At 43.3% G+C, this 16,533-nt stretch overlaps 1 protein-coding gene across 1 annotated transcript in view; it reads right to left on the bottom strand.

The window, feature by feature from the left end:
• Positions 1-13,555: 13,555 nt before the first annotated feature.
• The window catches only part of LOC146202747 (uncharacterized), a 53,588-nt gene continuing 50,610 nt past the window's right edge, over positions 13,556-16,533 (bottom strand). Inside the window, exon 9 of the mRNA XM_084588301.1 lies at positions 13,556-14,689. Within this exon, the coding sequence (XP_084444427.1) occupies positions 14,161-14,689 (529 nt within the window). The 3' untranslated portion in view covers positions 13,556-14,160. The remainder of the gene's footprint in view (positions 14,690-16,533) is intronic.

The following is a 16,533-nucleotide window of genomic DNA, read 5'->3' as shown; positions in this document are numbered from 1 at the left end:
TGTTCAAGGTAAAGGAGTCAAGTATGAAAAGCCAGGCATAAAGTCAACTTGCCGTGTGGTTCTTCATAATGAAAATATCAACTGAAAGCAAGGTTATCAACGCTTAGCACAGCTTTGCTGCAGGCACCAAGAGAAACAGTCGGGGACAAGTAAATAGCCAAAGGTACAAGTGACTAGTCTTTATTATACAGCCATGAAAGAGCAAAGGTTCTTGGAAATGGGAAACTGTTCTTGTACTGTAATTACACCTCATATTACTTTCGTCTCCAGCGGAACTTTTGCAGCGTGTGATTATAATGACCCAAGCAAGGCTTGGAGTGAGGAATAGTAATGAGCTTCAATAGACCTGTGGGTGAGTAATAGCAAGCTGTAAGAAAGTGCATAGCACAGAGCACAGAAATTTTGCCTTGGCAAGATTCATATACTTCTTATCCTTAGACATAAAAGCTGCTAGCTAGGCCAGCCTCTGCTTACCTTGCAGAATTTTGCACTTCTTGAGATAGCCAATGGCCACCAGCGCCTTGTTTTTCATCTCAAGGCCACGCAGCGAATGAAAATAACACAAACATTATGTATGCAGTACCTTGCATTGCATCACAAGTAGCTTATGTAGATACATTCATTTAATTTTCGCATGCACGCGTTTAGCAGCACCTATAGGCCATTATAAAACTGATTTGTTGAAAAGCAAAATTTGGTTTTATGCCATGTATCTCAGCTTTCAGCTCTTCTACATGCCATTTATACAATGAAAGATGAAAAATAGCTGGACAATGCTAGTGCTGTCCTTAAGTGAAGATTTCATGACTGACCCAGAGTATAGAAAAACGCTGTTAATTTTTATCCCTGCAAAGTCTTTAACTGTCTCTCTTTGTATGCAAGACAAGAATAAACACCACAGCGCAAGCAGGAAACTAATTATCAATCTTGCTTGTATTTCTCCGCAATTTCTGCGTGCTCATACTGATTGCTTCGCTGATGAAAGCATATTTTTCGTTATCTGGAGTGAAATCAGCAAATAATTGCTTAAACAACAATGTATACACAATGTATAAATCTTGCAACTGCTAATGGTGACACGCTGGCCTAGTCAGGCAACGAGACCAACCATCGATAGCTGATTGGTAGTACTCGCTGTGCTTCTAGAAACTTTCATTTACCAGAAATGGCAGGGGAGAAAATTGTTCAGTACTTATCACGCTGTAGTGACGGAGGCCAAACAACACAATTTGTGAACCTTTTGAAGACGTGGACTTTCCTAGCTTTTACAGCACTATCCAACACTTTCCACTGACAAAATACTCGAAATAAGTCCTCGTGTTCTGTGTGTAGCTCGCTGTCGAGCCAGTGGATCACAACGGCCAACTAGTTTTCGCTGTTCACAACTCAACGGCACTCGGAACATCTTGTATCGCGTTATAAATGAGTTGTCGTAATTGGAAGTCGAGCACAACACCATATTCCCAGCAAATTGAGCGCATATCAAGAGAATAATGGTCGAAACCGCATGTCTGCAAGCAATGCCAGCAGAAACCAAACCACAGAAATGACCCGGACGTCAAAATTCACATGACAAATCCTCGCCGTGACGCAATGTCCGCCAAAACTTGGACACCACCTATTACAGAACTGCGTTCAGTTGGCGTTCAGTTTCGGAACGCTCTGTGATTGGTTGGAAGCACTTCCGCTCAAAGCCTCAGAACTGAACGCTTTTGCGTCACGGCACGTGCCGTGACGCAAAAGCGTTCAGTTTTGAGGCTTTGAGCGGAAGTGCTTTCAACCAATTATGGAGCGTTCCGAACTGAACGTGAACTGAATGCAATTCTGTAATACCGCCCCAGGGGCTGGCACACACTTGTAAGGGAGGACCCGCTGCACGGACCCCTCCCATAGGCCATGAGGGGAGCTTTGCCCCCACCTGCATTTTAATGGCCAACAAAGTTTGCACCACCACCCACACCACCTAGACCTAGTTATGAATAGTAATATATTTCTTACCATGGCCTCCGAGATCACCCCCGTGCACGGAGGCCATGTTTGTACTTACTCTTTCCTTGATTTTATCCACCAGTAAGTGTAAATGTAAACTGGTCTACAGGAAAGGAAAGGTGCAGTATCTAGCATACTGCACGGGGGACACCTGAACCGCGCACTAAGAGAAGGGAAGAAGGTGGTGGAAGTGAACGAAGAGAAAAAGAGGTGCCGTAGTGGAGGGCGCCGGAATAATTTCGACCACCTAGGTATCTTTAACGTGCACTTACATCGCACAGCGCACGGATGCCTTTGCGATCGAAATTTATACTGCTTTTTAGCAGCACCAGCAGCCGTGGAAAGTCGCAAAAGAGGCAGTGTGATGCGACCATCGAGTTTCCCATTTCCCTTGCGGAATCTGAACTCAAACTCTACACGATCGTAAAGGCTGGCTGCAATAGATGGTAATTCTTCACTCTATTCTGGTTTGAAAACTACATGACTATTCGCGTGTTGAGGCATTATAGACTGTATCAAATGGGCATCATGACCGCAGTTTTACAGCGGCAGCGTTATGCTGAACTTCCTCAACTTTGAGCGCTGTTACCTCAGGCGTATGTATCCGTATTTGAGAACGTTATTCAAATTTGTTGGGTGTGTGCTAGAAGGCCACTGCTGATAAGTCTGTCAGAAATTGGTGTTACATTGTTAGTCAGGTGCGAGTGTGGTTGGCACTCAGAGGAGAAAACGCGGGGATATTGCATTATTGCGTCAAGTTGCCCCCTCTCCTCCTATATTTCTCCTGTATAAGTTTCAGAGGTTCCCAAAAAGGCTTACAATTTTTTCTCTCTCATGGAGTAAGGGCGCATGTGGTACTACTACCACAGCCATAACTTTGTACCACAGAAGGGCTAAAAGACAAAGTTTTGCAGTGATAATCTCGTCCGTCTCAGCTGCCATTTCATTTTTTATATATGTGTTAAAATCATTAGATACCTCATCTCAATGGTTAAAGGTGTGACAGATCACTGCATTCGGTATGCTCCTTTCGTGACACCTGTCAAGAGTGCTATAGTGCAATATATCCTGAAATATGGGAAATGCAACAGGTGACCACAAGAAGGGAACCAAACACCACAAGCACATAACTAAGTGAAATTTGTATGGAACAAACAAGAACTACTAGACAAACAAAATTGCACTACAGTTAAAATCTAAGTGTGAAGGAAACTCACACATGTGGCTCACTGATCCAAATGGTTTGGTCCATAGGGAAATCACGGTGGACAATTGGAAGGTGCCATAAGAGAAGAGAAGAAGGTGGGATTGAAAGCAGAAAGAAGGAAAGAGGTGCTGTTGTGGAGGGCTATGGAATAAATTTGACCACCTGGGAATATTTAATGTGCACCGACATTGCACAGCACATAGATGCCTTTACGTTTCATCTGCATTGAAGCATGGCCACCACAGTCAAACTCGAACCTGGGTACACTGGTTCAGTACCTGATCGAACCTACTAACCACTGAGGTCGGTCTGGTCCAAATGTGTATATTCATTATCCTGCACAAGCATCTTGCCACTTCTTTATCTCATGCACCTAGACTATCTCCTTGGTCTGTTTTCTTTTCATCTGTTGCACTACCTTTACTTCAGCACATACTTCCCCAATTTAATTCAGCATTCTAGACACTAAGCACACATACAGAACATGTTCTGCATCAGCTACCTTTTCAGGTGGTTTGTACCTGATATATTCTGTGCAAAAATTAGGCACATTAACTTGCTATCATGCTTAGCTTGAAGTACTTAGTGTGAGCAGAGTTCTGCATAGCTATGCATCTGCAAAGCACCATTCCAGCTAACCTGGTCAGGGATCAATGCAGAGTGGCATATAAGAAGAGTAATCTCAGGGCTGGTGCTTCGGGTTGTCTGCCACTTGGAATGACTTCGCTACCTACTAGCTTGGGCACAATGGTGCTCCACATGTGTGTATCTGCGTGGAGCCCTGTTCATGCTAAATGTGACTGACCTTGTACATGGGGAGTACCACACACATACTGCAATTTGCCACTCTGTATCACAGCTGCACTCACTGATTGGGAGTATAGCTACATGTCATATTTGCTTTCCACATACCTTTTTAATATTTGAGTACTATTACACAAGGCACTAAGACTGTTGTTTTTCTCAAGCAATTCTAGGCACATCAATAAACTGTTCATTATTCAAAAATAACCCTGCGGGCTTCGAGAAACAAATTTTTATTCTTTAAAAGGCAACTCCAAAGGTTTTTTGACATTCGAATATTCAGGTAAAAATTTTACTGTAGGTTCTCCTCTCCGCCCTTATGCATTCTACTCAATTTTGGCGCCATGCAGTAATTTATTTGCGTGCAACTAGATTTTGAAATGTGCGATTTTGTGGTTTCAGTTGAGATGATTTCTGCAGGAAACACTGCATTTATGACATCACAAACATTATACCCACGTTGCTGTCCACTCCCTGCGTGATTATAAAATTTTTGTGGCTTGTATTAGGCTATCCCCAACATTTTGTGCAGTGCGCCATGATTTCCATACTTTATTTCCATTATCCAATGCACGTGCATGTCTTTACTGTGTGTGACGTCACCGTTTCGTCAAATGGAATGTCATTTCTGGCCATGAAGATAGCTTCGGTTTCGATTTGCTATTTTTCCTTTTTATAAATAGTTCTACTTGGAATTTCGAAAAAATGTTTTTTGTGTTGGCGTCGGGACATTTTGAGGAATGTAACACAATCAAAAGCTCAAAATGATAGAAAACCACCGGTGTTGCCCCTTAAGTTCAAAGCTGCCTATTCAATCTGGAAATGCTATATTTTAGGTCATCACAATATCAATTAGAATTTTAGTATGGCCCTTAAAAGTACTCCAGTCCTGTTATCAGATGCTTAAAGACAAAAAAGTTGTCACAGTTTTTGTCATCATGAGATGAGAGGTCAGAAGTGAAACAACTTATTTTTGTGCTGCCCATTTGTACTTGCTCAGGTAAAGTGATCTGTGATCCGTAATGCATCTGCCCATCAACTTCATAAGGTTTTGCATCCTGGCACCGGGTCAGCTGGGCCGGCTGTATAAAGTATTTTGCAATTATCGGCAAGTCAGGGCCTTGTGACCAAAACCTGACACATGGACAATAGTTAGGTGCAATGCATGGATCTGTTCTACCGCTCGCACAAGCTATTGTGAACAGGTCTTGACATGGTAATAAAAGGGAGTGCTGACACAGTGGGGAAAAGAAAGGTATGTCCAAAAATGGCGCGTGAACATCTGCCAGCAAGGCGGTGGCAGTGTTGCCCTGCCCTTAACTATTGCTCCGAGGCAAGTATATGTTGCCACTGTGCAGGAATTGCTGCCATGCAGGAAAGCTGACTTGTAGGTTTTTGCAACAGGTCTATTCCAAATTTATTTTTACAATTGCTTTTAACCAATTGTTCCCACTGGCTCCATGCTTCGAGCTGACCACAGCCATGTGCCTTCTGAAGCTTTGCCTAGACTTCAGTCTAAATGCCCAACTTTTTTCCCGCAGATAATTGTTATTTATTCTAAGAGCCACCTGATTACTCTTGCACGTTTGGGTGCAAATACTTCTGACCAATGTAACCAGCCTTACTGGCAGGTGCTTGCATGGTTCCTGTCTTAGATGTACACTGACCTCATGTGAGCAATCATTAATTTTTTTACTTTCCTTCTCAAACACCACCTGACATCTTCTGCAGTAGCAAACTTTGCAACTAGCAGGGCTGGCCTCTTCTATTTCAGTGCAAGCACTTTGAGCCCAATGATACAAAATCAAATCCAGGCCATGGTGCCCACATTTCATTAGATGAAGATGTGAGAGCACCCACATGCTATGCGATATCAGCAGACATCATAAAAACTTCATGTGGTCAAAATCAGTCCAGAGTGGTCTGCTAAGGTCTCGCAGCCTACATGTGCTTTGGTACATAATCCACAATAATTTGTCCACTCTAATTGTGGCTAGAGAAAAGAATAGAACATTCCAAAGTTGATATGAGCAGCAGGGTGGCACTGTTGCTAATAGTGTACCCAATAGTTGCGTTCCTGTAAGAAACTTGTGGAATCCTGTGACACAACCGTTTGGTAGCTACATGCACACTCCACTCACTTCCGACAGTATGTGAGCCACTCCTGCACATCTGCAGTCAGGAGATCACTGGCACTTCTCTGAGCAGCTTACAGAACAGCACAAAAGAAAAAAAATATATATATTAATAAAAGGTAATGAGAGATGTTTAGGCTTGTAAACGAAGTCTTCACTTATTATTTATAGATTTTCGAGGGTAGGTGCACCTACAAACAGTACAAATAACAGGACATAAAGAATTTAGCTGCGTACACCCAGTCATGTAATGCGGCTACCGTTTTCACATACATTTTATTTTAGTTATTCAATATTTTCATGACCATTTTTAGGCATTGCGGCTGAGGCATAACATGAATGATATTTTAAGTCTTTCTATGAACTGTTATGCCATGCTAGGCTGGTCCCATTTCAAGAGATCACAAAAGAACTTTCTCACTAAGGCTACAGCATATTTTCCCTTGAAAGGCATAAATAATTGCAAGGGTTTAGTTTACAAGTCTCAGCATGTGTCAGGCTCTCATGAGCACAATTTCTTTTTCTTTTTGTTTTATTACATGACCTTACTCAAGGCAGCATCAGCTATCATAGTACAAATTTTTCAGATGGGAACTGCACAACAGTTGTGTTAAAATGGCTAAAATAGCACTGTTTAAGTGTCGATGATAGCATGAATTATCAGTGAAGGTTTCAAATCCCAAATCTTGACAACTCACTTCTCTCCTGGCTGCTCCAGTGCAGCATCACAGCAGATACACCGGTGAGTCTAGAGATTGTAAGACTGCCCATATTTTCAGTAATGCTCATTTTACCTCATCAGAATTAACTACACTGAAGTGGAAGTGTTGCTGATATCTCATAGCTTTCGCACCACATCAGCATCCTTGGGTGAAGCACAGAACGGAAAATTATTGTTGAAGAGCATTTACTTTAACTGCAAATGCTGACATTGCAGCACTACACCTTGTGAAAAGCCACGAGCTATTTCCAACGTTTAGGTAGATTTTGAGCACTAACAGTGTTCACTAAACCTCAAGCATTGTAGCTCCCCGTGCATGCAGAAAATTGAGCATGCTGTAAAGAACGGGGGAAGCCTTAAAGCGGTAAAGAAGAAATTGGGCATAGGCAAAAACCAGATGTATGCGATAAAGGACAAGGCGGGCAACATCATCACTAATATGGAAAAGATAGTCAAAGTAGCCGAGGAGTTCTATACAGATCTCTACAGTAGCCAAAGTAGTCAGGACCGTAATGAGATTGGCGGTAGGGAAAAACAGTCAGACGTTCCACCAGTGACGAAGGACGAGGTCAAGAAAGCACTAGAAACTATGAAAAGGGGGAAATCAGCTGGAGAGGATCAGATAACTACAGATTTGCTGAAGGACGGGGGGGAATATCGTGCTAGAAAACCTGGCCACCCTGTATACGCAGTGCCTGGTGTCATCGACGGTACCGGAACCATGGAAGAATGCAAACATTATCCTCATTCACAAGAAAGGGGACTCTAAGGACCTTAAAAATTACAGACCAATCAGCTTACTGTCTGTTAGGTATAAGGTGTTTACTAAGGTAATCGCTAATAGAATCAGGACAACCTTAGACTGCAATCAAGCAAAGGATCAAGCAGGGTTTCGGAAACGGTACTCTACTATCGATCATATCCATACCATCAATCAGGTGATAGAAAAATGCTCGGAATATAACCAGCCCTTATACATAGCATTCATTGATTACGAAAAAGCATTTGACTCAGTTGAAACCTCGGCGGTGATGCAGGCATTGCGAAATCAGGGGGTAGACGAGCCATACGTGAAAGTGCTGGAAGATATATATAGCGGCTGCACAGCAACCATAGTTCTGCATAAAGAAAGTAACAAAATTCCCATAAAGAAAGGTGTTAGGCAAGGAGACACAATCTCCCCACTACTATTCACAGCTTGTTTAGAGGAAGTATTCAGAGACTTGGAATGGGAGCAGTTAGGGATAAGGGTAGATGGAGAATACCTCAGTAATCTGCGATTTGCTGATGACATTGCCTTGCTAAGCAACTCGGGGGATGAACTGCAAATAATGATTGATGACCTAGACAGGAAAAGTAGAAAGGTAGGCTTGAAAATCAATATGCAGAAGACTAAGGTAATGTTCAACAGCCTCAGGAAGGAACAGCAGTTTACATTAGGTAGCGAAATACTGGAAGTAGTAGGCGAATATGTCTACTTAGGACAGGTAGTAACCGCAGATCCGGACCACGAAAAGGAAATAACAAGAAGAATACGATTGGGATGGAGCGCATTTGGCAAGCACTCGCAGATTATGACTAGCAGCTTACCGGTATCACTCAAGAGGAAAGTATACAACAGTTGCATCTTGCCTGTACTCACCTATGGGGCTGAAACTTGGAGGCTAACCAAGAGAGTTCTACTTAAGTTGAGGACAACCCAGAAGGCTATGGAACGAAAAATGGTAGGGGTAACATTAAGAGATAGAAAGCGTGCAGAGTGGGTCAGAGAAATAACTCAAGTTACCGACATTCTAGTAGAAATTAAGAAGAAGAAATGGACATGGGCAGGACATGTAGTGCGAAGAGAGGATAACCGATGGTCGCTGAGGGTAACAAACTGGATTCCAAGGGAAGGAAAGCGTAGCAGGTGGCGGCAGAAAGTTAGGTGGGCGGATGAGATTAAGAAGTTCGCAGGGGTCAAGTGGATGCAGCTAGCACAGAACCGGGTTAAGTGGAGAAATATGGGAGAGGCCTTCGCCCTGCAGTGGGTATAATCAGGCTGATGATGATGATGATGTGCATGCAGACTTCAGAGGCTTCAATCATCTGTTGTCTGATATTGCCACTGTACTGAAAACATGCAGCGTCATGAGAGACAATATTTTGTAAATTCCTGCGAGTACCGATTTTGTCAGCCTCTTTTCAGTGTCTGTTGCAATGCTGGTAGGTGTCCGTGTGAAAATATTTACCATAAACTTAGAATCGCATCGTTGACTGTCGCAGCCCAGAACTGAAGTGTTATAAGCAGAGATTTCTAACTTTTTCTTGACCTGTTGTTTCTTGAAAACACACTTCTGTGACCACCTTTAAACTCGTGTGTAGATTTCTGAGTAGAGCAACCTGTTCCCATGTGTAAATGATGGCAACTGTAGGCAACAACACATACTCTCCTTCTCCAATCTCCATTGACCTTCACTCTCCATTCCAGTCCGGCTACTTGTCACACCATTTATTTTGCCTACAGTCCCCTTGTGCCCCACCACCCCTTTCTCTAACCAACCAATGCCATGGCACTATTGTTAGGGTGGCTAGAATTGTCCAGATGTGAAAAGTGTGGCACGTTTCCCTTACCCGAAATGACCCCGCTGCTCACCAATGCTGCCACGGGCGCTGATGCCAAGGGCACTGTTAGGGTGGATCCGCAGTCGCTGCTCATGCATGGGGGCAAGTGCGTGGACTGTGCATAATTGCATGATTTGTGCACCGCGATTTGGCTTTAGGATGCCGCTGAAGGTGAGAATTGGCTCGTTGACGGAGGTTTGTCGACATAATGCAATTATGAGGTCTGAGTTAAGAAATATTCACCAATCAGAATGGCATTCTGTCTAGAGCAGACGACATGCAGTTGTGAGAACCATTTCGTTTTTTTTTCAACATAAATTGGCGGAGGTTTAACGGCAGCTGGACTCTCATAAGGTTCAGTTTGTGTGCTAGCATGAAAAGTAGCTGACACAGACCTTCAGACGCCTTTCTAGAACGCACATTATTCTCCGCGCTGCTAGGATGATTCGTTCTCAATGCCTTCAGATTTTAATTTACATGCTTCCAGCTCGGCTTCCTCAATAATATGTGGCATTTTCGTTTAGTATCACCACCTTTAGTTGCCTCCTGCAGAGGGTTTTTTCAAAGTCCACACGTCTACAAGCTGCTAATTACAATCTGCCTCTTAAGAGCTTGAATTTGAAGCTCATGTGATGTAAACAGAGCATGCAAATTTGCGCTAATACGCCGTGGAAAATTTTAACATACGGTGTTGCATACTTTTTTTTGCTCTTTAGATTATTATATGGCAAGAATACTTTGCGTCGTGCAGTGCACTTGTATCGTGAATTAGCAAAGGCAATGGCAAAATTGTACTGGAGGGCTCCGGATTAATTTCTCACCCCATGGAATTCTTTTACATGCTTTGTAATCTCAGCAATCGAACGTTTTTGCCTTCCCTCTTCTAAGAAATGCTCCAATGAAATGTAGCTCATGGAGCACAAAAAAAAATTGTGATGAGTGCACTTACCCTGCAAAACAGAGAAAGACGTGTTTCTGGCAGAACATTTATTTATTAAAGCTATTATTATGCAAAAATCCGGTCGCTGGCATATGTGGACATGATGGTACCCCAAAACGACTTCAGGTATCCAGAGAAACAAGTCTGGCAGACACTGCACTTTTCCCTTAATCTGCAGCCCGCTAAAGCACGCATGGCTTTACCTTTTTTGCTTTCCTTTCATCTTCCTTTTGATTTACCCCTTTAAAAAAAAAAAAGTGAACCCAGGTTAAGCAGTAAAATTTAACTACGGAATTCGTCAGTGTAGGTGTGAGTGCTGGGGGCAGCCTATTTTTGTCGTTTCGCCAATCATTTTCCACTTGCTAGTCACCGACTTAGCGTGGAGACAAGTTCTACTGAAAAAGCTACTACTTTGTTTACTAGTGTCATAACAAGGTTGTATAGGGAGTGTGTTGGATACAAAAGCCTGCCAAGCTCCTACAGCATCGATGCGGCAAATTGGAGCTGGGCATGCCTTCTTTCTTCATTAGGCAAGCAGCCTTGCAATCCTCACAGGCAATGGACAACACACGTTTCCTTGCCACGTAGCCGGCGATATAATAAACAAATTACAGGGTCTCTTGGATGTCTCTTAAGAGAAGAATGGCGAAAGCCTATCCCATAATTTGCCTCTCATCGTTAGCCTCTTGTCAGCATTAGTTGCAGTGCTACACAGAGGTATAATTGGTTTCCAGGAAAGAAAAGGAGCAGTATCTATCACTTTATACGGCAAGTGTGAGTTTGACGGTACACCATGGCTCCTGTCGCGTGTCATTCCTTGGGGCGCGTTCAAGTGTGGCATTGCAGACGACAGGGACGCATCCCGCCTCGGCCAATCAGAACGCTGCAAAAGCGGGACACACTTTGTCCACGACATCATGAGCCATTAAAGGGTTTCGCCTTATAAGGCAGGCATCACTTCGTTCTGCTTAGTAGGACGCATAGTTCACAGGCACTTCAGCTGCATCGGATTGGAGAGGTCGGCTTTCTTCTTGCTCTCCACCGTCGGTGTCGTTCAGTAGTTCCTTCACAGATAGCAACGACTCAACAACGCTATCAGGCACATTGCCTTTATTGGGACTTCTTTGGGACGAAGCACCAGCGTTGGGTCTTGTTATTTTATTATAATTATTTATTTAAAAATGTTTTTGTTTTGCTGTTGGTGGTATTCTTAAAGCGCGCAGCAAGGAATGCGAAGCTAGCCACACAATCTTGCGGACGCCGAGCCGACAGCAAAAGAATCAACCAAATTCAGAAGGCAAAAAGCAGCGCGTGCGATGCGTTCTTACCACGCCCACGCGCACAACGCTGCTCTGATGGCGCCGTTGTCTTCAGCGACCCCACGCGGCATCGGCGCGTTTTGGGGGCAGCTTTCGGCGGCTGCTTTGCACACCTCAAAAAGTTCTACCCACCCTACTATTGTTGCAGAACGGGTCAGACATATTGGATTTTGATTTTTAAAAAATTTCCCCTGTCTAGTGCATCACTTTCTCCAGTTTTGCTTTAGCTCCAACATGCTGATATGCAAACTGTCCCTAGTTTTTCTATGCTCTTAAAATGCCACCATCTTTAAAGTAACAAGGTCCTCAACCGGAAGCAGCATGGCTAATTAATCACTTACCATTTTCGTTACAACCATGCTTTCACAGAAGATGTCTCAATATGTCCCTTAGTTGTAAACAGCAAGAACTTAATTATCGTATAAAGTTCCAACTACTTAATTGCTGTGAAACTACTAAAACTCAACTGGCAGCATTTTCCATCCAATTCATTTGAATATGTTCAGAACTGTGACTGTAGCTTCGGTGAAGTCACTTCTCAGAGCTTGGAATTTTCAGAACAAAATTTATTTATTTATTTTATTTATTATTACCTCAAAAGCCCACGAGAGGCATTACATGAGGAGTGGGCTAACATCGTTATTACATTTTCAATTAATCAAGAGCAAGAGCCTTACAGGATCCTATTTCTGTTGCCTCCTTTGTGACCTTCCGCCGGCCATGTTTAAGGTATCTAACTTAAATGCCACAAGTTAAGAACAAAGTATCTCCAACGTTCTGTGGGAAGGCTCCCACGTGTTGACGCTAGCAGCCTTCCGCGCAACAATGGCTACTGTACCACTGCTGTTTCATGTTGCATCTGTTTGCCCCTTTTTTTCTATCCCTACTTTTGAAACAGCCCATAAAGCATTATTTCCACTTTTGTGGCAACTCTTTACTTACCAGTGTGCGCTACACACTTTTCCTCAATGGTCCAAGGTCATAAAGAAGTTTGCTTTTCCTCACAGCTCACCCTCTGTGTAGCCCAAGGAACACCAGAAAAATATGACCACCATATTTGTAGCTTAGTTCAGTAAATAGTGCAACATGCTTTTTGAAGCAGATTTCAGAAAAAAAAATTCAATTGGTGCCAACTCTTCCCACTTCAGCGAAGGCCTGTCAAGGCATCGCAAAACTTGATTGTGAGGTCTTAGCTTTCAAGAGAATTCTGTTGATTAGTGCACACAACTTAGCTTTTACAAGCTGGAAATTTGAAGATGTAGACGAGGCAGGCCCTTTGATACTGCGCTCTTCCATGATAGAGAGTTTCGCACTTGTATGCTGCACCTACACAACAGGCATGGAAGCAGGACATACTGCAATGAAGTGCTTCACTTAGGAGCAAATCGGATGTGGCCATACATGCGGTGTGGCTTACAAAGTACATCATGAATTGAATTGAATATTTTGAAAGGCAGGGAAAGGCATTGCAGAATAAATACATAAGTAACACTGAATGGCTGGGGCATCAATGAGTACCAAATACATATTGGAGGGAGATACAACTAGCTCTTTAATTAATATATATATATATATTTCAAATTATGAGAACATTTCGGGGAATTATTCACATATCGAAGGTAGATACAACAAGCTTTTTAATTAATTTTTTTTTTGCAAATTATGAGAACATTTTGGGGAATAATTCAGGGTAACCATGGTTTGTAAAATTTATGTGAAAATAAGGTACTCATGAAGTTGTTTACAACACATTAAGCATGTTTGCATAATTTTATCAATTCAGCAGTTTTTCATAAACATAACATAAAAAAGTGACTAACACAGAATCCTCGAGACTATGATTTTAGGCGAAATTGCATTTTATTGTGCAGTGCTTTTACCTAAAGCACCTATACTGAACCATATGGTTGGTACTTGCAGTGACTGGCATATGTGAAGGGCACCAGCAGCTGGTATTTTGATGAAGCTGCGCTTGTCCTTGGGTGCACCATGGATGAACCAGCATGATGTTAGGAGTGTGTTCACAATCATTCACTGCCAAAGCATCTACTTAGATGAGCTACACCGCTGGTGTTTGTCCAATGAAATCAGCAAAAGCTCAACAGGGTCTCATTCAATAAAACAAGCAGTGTCAGAGGCAGTTTCACTGCATTAAAGCACAAGGCTTTGGCGATACTGTTATGTACACTACCAGTGCACTGACAAACAAGCAGGCACACATACATACACACACATGCATTCCCTTAGAAGCAGGCTCAAGGATTAACGTCACGGGTTGCAGCACTCTTAACATGCTGAAACTACCCAGTTCACCAATGGCAGTCAGCGTAATTTGAACATGTGCAAGAAGAGGCACAGTGATGCATTGCACACCCATGTGACACTGTACATGTGAAGACTTCCAGTACTGAAGATAATGAGCACAATCTGTCGAGTTAGTCTCACTGTACCTCCATGGTAGACTCTATGCGCACGAGGCAGACTTCCTTGCCTTCCTCCATGGCAGTCTTGAGATCCCTGACAAGTGCCACTGCACGCTCATATGGCCCAGCTGGCAGCTTCAGCAGACATGCCGCTAACTGTTGCACAAGTGTTCCAGTCTCTGTGATCCTGCGCTTTTCGAATGGTGAAGTCTTGGTCACTGAACGTTCTTCTGCCTCTTCTTCTCCGCTAATAGTTGTAGCCAATTGTTGCTGAGTCTTGGACTCTGATGCAAAAAGGCGGCAGGCACTTTTGTAGTACTCTCGCGTCCAACGCTGAGCCACACCTTCCTCAAAGTACAGTGGCAGCCCAGAGCGCAGCCTTTCAAAAAAAATGTGCCGGCAGGGCAGCATGTAGGATATGGCATCCCAGCAGTTGCATGAGCTGCACGAGCTCACAAAAGCCTCATCTGGCTCCTCCATAGAAAGTGCTGCCTTCATCTGCTGCGAAACCCACTTGAAGGCGTACGGTGTAAGGAAGGCCACATACCTGCATCCAAGGACAACCCTGTCTAAAATTCCTAAAACTAAGCTGCTAGTATAAAATATTTTGGCAGACAGAGAAGCAGAATGGGAGGACAGAAACAGGCCTACATGCTTTTCAATCTATAAAAACCTATAGCAGGCTATCAAAACAGGTTGAAGACCAGTTACTGAAGGCGGAATAGCTTTATACAGTCGAACCCGGATATATCGAACCCGGATATTTCGAATTTTGGTTATATCGAACTTGCGGAATATCCCCTTGAAAATCCCATGTAAAAGTATAGGAAAGCTGCAACATATATCGAACTCAATTTCACCGGTCATTCGATATATCGAACTCCGCACCACGCATTGGACAGTGCGCCTCCCTCAAAGACCATCGCATCACCTCGGCCGCGTGACGTTTTCAAGCCACGTGCGGAAGGAATGAGGGCACAGCTCGGCGACGGCTGGTCTAGGGTAGCGCCGCGCCCTTCCCCCAAAGGCGCGCACATCTGCGGTGATTGCTGCCGCGCTAGCACATGACGTTTGCAAGTCATGTGGGTGAAGGAACGAGGGGGAACCAATGCAGCCGTGGTGTTCGGCAGAGGGGAAAAGCACGATAGAGCGAAGCGCAAGGGTTTGCCTACTCTTCTGCTGAGCTTTATCTCTCCCCTTCCTCTCTTTTTCCCAGTCTTGGTTCGCAGCAGCATGCACTACGCATGCGCGGACAACCTAGCTCAGCCCGTGGCAGACGCTTCTCCAGTGTGTATTGTGAACGCTCTGCACGCGGCGGCTGGCATGCGATGAGCGTCTCGTGTCGTCGTGCTGAAACGCGCATAAGCTACAGCGGACGCTAAAAAACAGCAGATATATAATATATATATATATATTTTTTTTGTGAGAGTCGTCTATTGCTGTCGTGCGGAACGTATGCTATGGCGGCTGCGGACATTAAGAAGCGGCAGTTTTTTTTATTTATTTATTTATTTATTTTTTTTTTGCGAGAGTTGTTCATTCTTGTATCTATGAATCAACGAAAGCATGCAGTTGGCTACGGTCATGCCACCGGCTTTCAGCATTGTTCGCTCCAAACGGCATTTGCAGCTATCACGCTTGCCAATGATTTTGTAGCAGTGGACTACGCCTGCCCCACCCCAAGCGCGGCACGATAAATCGAACCAGGCTTGTGCAATCAAGCCATCACGCGGGCACTCTGAAAAGTATAGTAGTTAAAAGATAAACACGTCCTGACGTTATCGCTGCGCAGCATCTTGGTGCGCTGCCAATAAATGAGCTGTGGATGAGATGGTCGGAACGGAAGAACGCGCCACCGAACGCTTATTTTTTTATTTATTTATTTATTATTATTTCTTTTTTTCAAATTCTCAGGGGCAAAAATGGGGAGTGGGTTCACTATGCAAGTGGGCTGACTACGCGACAAATACCGTATTATTTTTCATGATCGCAAGTGGTGTCTCAAGCCGATTTCTATATATCGAATTATCGATATATCGAACTATTTCGCGATCCCCTTCGAGTTCGATATATCCGGGTTCGACTGTATTTGCTGCAGCCAATCAGCCTAATACATTCTAAAAATTACTTCTGGTGAAATTAAATTAGAGCACAATGGTCACAGAATCAAACCCCCACACAATGAAGTTTGATGCCATGGAACCTCATTATAACTAACAGGCAAAAAGTAATAAAATAGCTCTAAATAACCAAATTTGCAATATGAAATTTCTTCAAAAATGCATAAAAGAGCAACGAAATTTCGTCACTGAACCAACAGTAACCCAGACAACCTTTAATACAAAAAAAAAGATGACTATTTCTGAAGTTTTAGCACAGTTTTGAAGAAGG

Source organism: Amblyomma maculatum, chromosome 1, assembly GCF_055883805.1.
Source record: "Amblyomma maculatum isolate TAMU_Amacu chromosome 1, ASM5588380v1, whole genome shotgun sequence".
Classification (NCBI taxonomy): domain Eukaryota; kingdom Metazoa; phylum Arthropoda; class Arachnida; order Ixodida; family Ixodidae; genus Amblyomma; species Amblyomma maculatum.
The sequence above is the reverse complement of the archived record's forward strand: the minus strand, read 5'-3'. Positions and strand labels throughout refer to the sequence as shown.